The following is a 2,475-nucleotide window of genomic DNA, read 5'->3' on the forward strand; positions in this document are numbered from 1 at the left end:
TCCTCTTTGGGCCGCACACGCAGCCGCCGGGGCCGCTGCTGCCGCCGCCCGCGCCGGATGATCTGGGGGAGGACGAGCCGCCCCTGTACCCTGAGGAGTCCGAGGAGTACGACCCCGCGGTGAGATGACATAGGGTTTAGGCCGTTGGGGTTCACCAACCCGTTTGGAGATCTGGTGTTTGAAGTCAAGGTTTTGTCTGACTGTGCGCCTGCTGTGGCCGAAATTTAGGGGTGCAGTTGGTATGATGGGGGATGGGTCTGGAAAAGGCGGGGGGCGATGCGCCCGTGGCAGGGCTCCTGAGGCCTTGCGGGGTTGGCTCACCCCTCGCCGCCGCGTTGGTGCGGGCACCTGTCGACGGGACGTTGAGCTGAGGGTTTGGATCCAGGATGTTGCGCCAGCTTTGCGTGCCACAGGGCTGCGACCTGCGGGATCATGCTATGTTTTACTCATGCGCCAAACCCCAACTTGTGCCGCGCCGCTGTCCTCTGCACTGGCGCGCCCCCCCACGCCACGAGCGCGGCCCACCACTCTCCTTCGCGCGCCCCCCGGCCGCAATAAACCTCAACAACTGCGCAGGACGCCGTGCGTAGCCTCAAAAACCATTGGGTGTCGGTGCGGCTGCACTGCGCGAAGCGGCGGCGGCTGAACGCCGACCGCTTCCGCGCGCGGCTGGATTGGTTGGTCCCCAAATTCGTGCCGCCGCCGCCCCCGCCGCCGCATCAGCCGCAGCCGCAGCTGTTTCAGCAACCAGCGGCGGCCGCGGCGGCGGGCGGGGCGGGGGCGCATGAGGCGCGGGCAGCAGAGGAGGCGGACGTGGATGGCGGCGGCGGGGGGGAGCGGAGAGCGGCATCAGCGAGTCAAGAGGCGACCGGGACGCCGGCTCCGGCGGGCGCAGAGCCGGGCGGCGCGGGCCAGCAGCAACAGCAGCAGCAACAGCAGCAACAGCAGCAGCAGCAGCAGGCGCCGGGCGTGCCGCCCGCGCCCGCCCAGCAACTGATCGTGGCGCGCGCCGCCGCGTCCTGGCGGCCCCCCCTAATGCCGGCGCCGCCGCCGGCGGCCGCTGCGCCGGGGCTGGGCGCGGTGCGGCAGCAGGCGTCCCCGTCACCTGCGCCGCCGGGGCTGGCGCCGGCAGCGGCGGCGGCGGCGGCTGCGCGGCCGGCGGCGCTGACGGCGCTTGGGGCGGGCGGGCACATCGTGCTGCCTGGCGCCGGGGCGGTGCCGGCGAAGGCGGTCGCAAAGCGGTCGAGCCCGGGGCTGCAATGAGGCCCTCCGCCGCCACCAACCCCGACTGTTGGTTCGGGCCCCGGGGCTGCAGCCATTGACATTGTTTGCTTTTGAGTTTGCGGCTTTTGCTGTGACTGTTTGGCGCCCAGTTATTGTGGATTGCGCACTGCCCACGGCGTTGCTTTCTGCAGGGCGTGTGTTAGTTTGACCAGAGCGTTGGCTCTGAAAGCAACCAGCCGCGACAAGCTGCCACCATCGGCTGGGCTGCTGCCTTTGCGCGCATGGCTCGCTCCAGTAACATACATGCCTGCATTGAGAGCCCGGCATTACTCACAGAAGTCCAAGGGTAACAAACAAATGGGCGGCAGCAGCGAGGCAATCATGGAGAGCGTCCATGGTGGAGGATGGACCAAAAAGTGAGGGCGGCGCGCCCGCAGCCCGAACAATGGGGGGGACTGAACAGCAAAAAAAACAGTGCAGAGGCACCAGATGTACATGACTGCAGCGAGGACAATAAGCACAGTAGGTCCAGCCTGTGGTGATAAACAAAGGGATACAAATCTGCACTTGGCAGTGCGGTGCGAGAACATGCCTGATCTACCTGCTTTCCATCTCTTCACGCGCCAGCCACGACGGCCTCGCCTTCGCTCCCAGTGCTGTCGCCTCCCTCCTCCCCCTCCCCGCCGTCTGCGCCGCCCGCGCCGTCACTGCCCCCGCCCCCGCGCCCGGCCCCGCCCTCGCCGCCGGCGCCGGCGCCGTCTGCTGCGCCGCTTTCGGCCGGCTGCCGCTTGGTGCAGGCATAGACAAAGTGCACATCCCTGATGCCCCCCACGGCCGCCATGCACTCCTGGCCGCGGGCGGGGTGAGCGCGAAAGCAAGCGCCGCAGGCAGTGAGGGCGCCAGCTGCCGAGAGCACAGACGGGGTAAGAGCCACTCTGCAGACGGCCGCCAACTTTGCCCACACAGCCATCCCCATGCACCATTCTGGCCGCGCCCGCAGCGGCCTCTTCGCTGCCTGAGGCCCTCAAGACCGACGGCCGCACAACAACCAAAGCATGTTTGCCCGAGCAGTCCGCATGTGTTTGGACTGCACTTGGCGTCACGCCCTCAAAAATGCTGGGCGCCAAGCGAGGTGTCTCGCGCCCTCACCGGCCGCGTCGCGTCAAAGGGCCCCTGCAGCACTGTGCGCTGCTGCGCCGCCTGCCCCAGCGCGGCGGCCGCGTCGGGTTTGCTCAGGACATAGACCTGGGG

At 68.5% G+C, this 2,475-nt stretch overlaps 2 protein-coding genes across 2 annotated transcripts in view; one reads left to right on the forward strand and one right to left on the reverse strand.

The window, feature by feature from the left end:
- Positions 1-1,263, forward strand: part of MNEG_7369 (hypothetical protein) — a gene marked incomplete at both ends in the record, with an annotated part of 3,817 nt that extends 2,554 nt beyond the window's left edge. The window contains 2 exons of the mRNA XM_014044160.1: positions 24-119; positions 577-1,263. Of these exons, the coding sequence (XP_013899614.1) occupies positions 24-119; positions 577-1,263 (783 nt within the window). The remainder of the gene's footprint in view (positions 1-23; positions 120-576) is intronic.
- A 577-nt stretch (positions 1,264-1,840) lies between these two features.
- On the reverse strand, positions 1,841-2,071 carry MNEG_7370 (hypothetical protein; the record flags this gene model as incomplete). The annotated part of the gene is made up of 1 exon (XM_014044161.1): positions 1,841-2,071. A coding segment is annotated over one exon (231 nt), but the record flags the coding sequence as incomplete, so codon positions are not given.
- Between the last annotated feature and the right edge of the window lie 404 nt (positions 2,072-2,475).

The sequence above is a fragment of the Monoraphidium neglectum genome, assembly GCF_000611645.1.
Source record: "Monoraphidium neglectum strain SAG 48.87 unplaced genomic scaffold scaffold01296, whole genome shotgun sequence".
Classification (NCBI taxonomy): Eukaryota; Viridiplantae; Chlorophyta; class Chlorophyceae; order Sphaeropleales; family Selenastraceae; genus Monoraphidium; species Monoraphidium neglectum.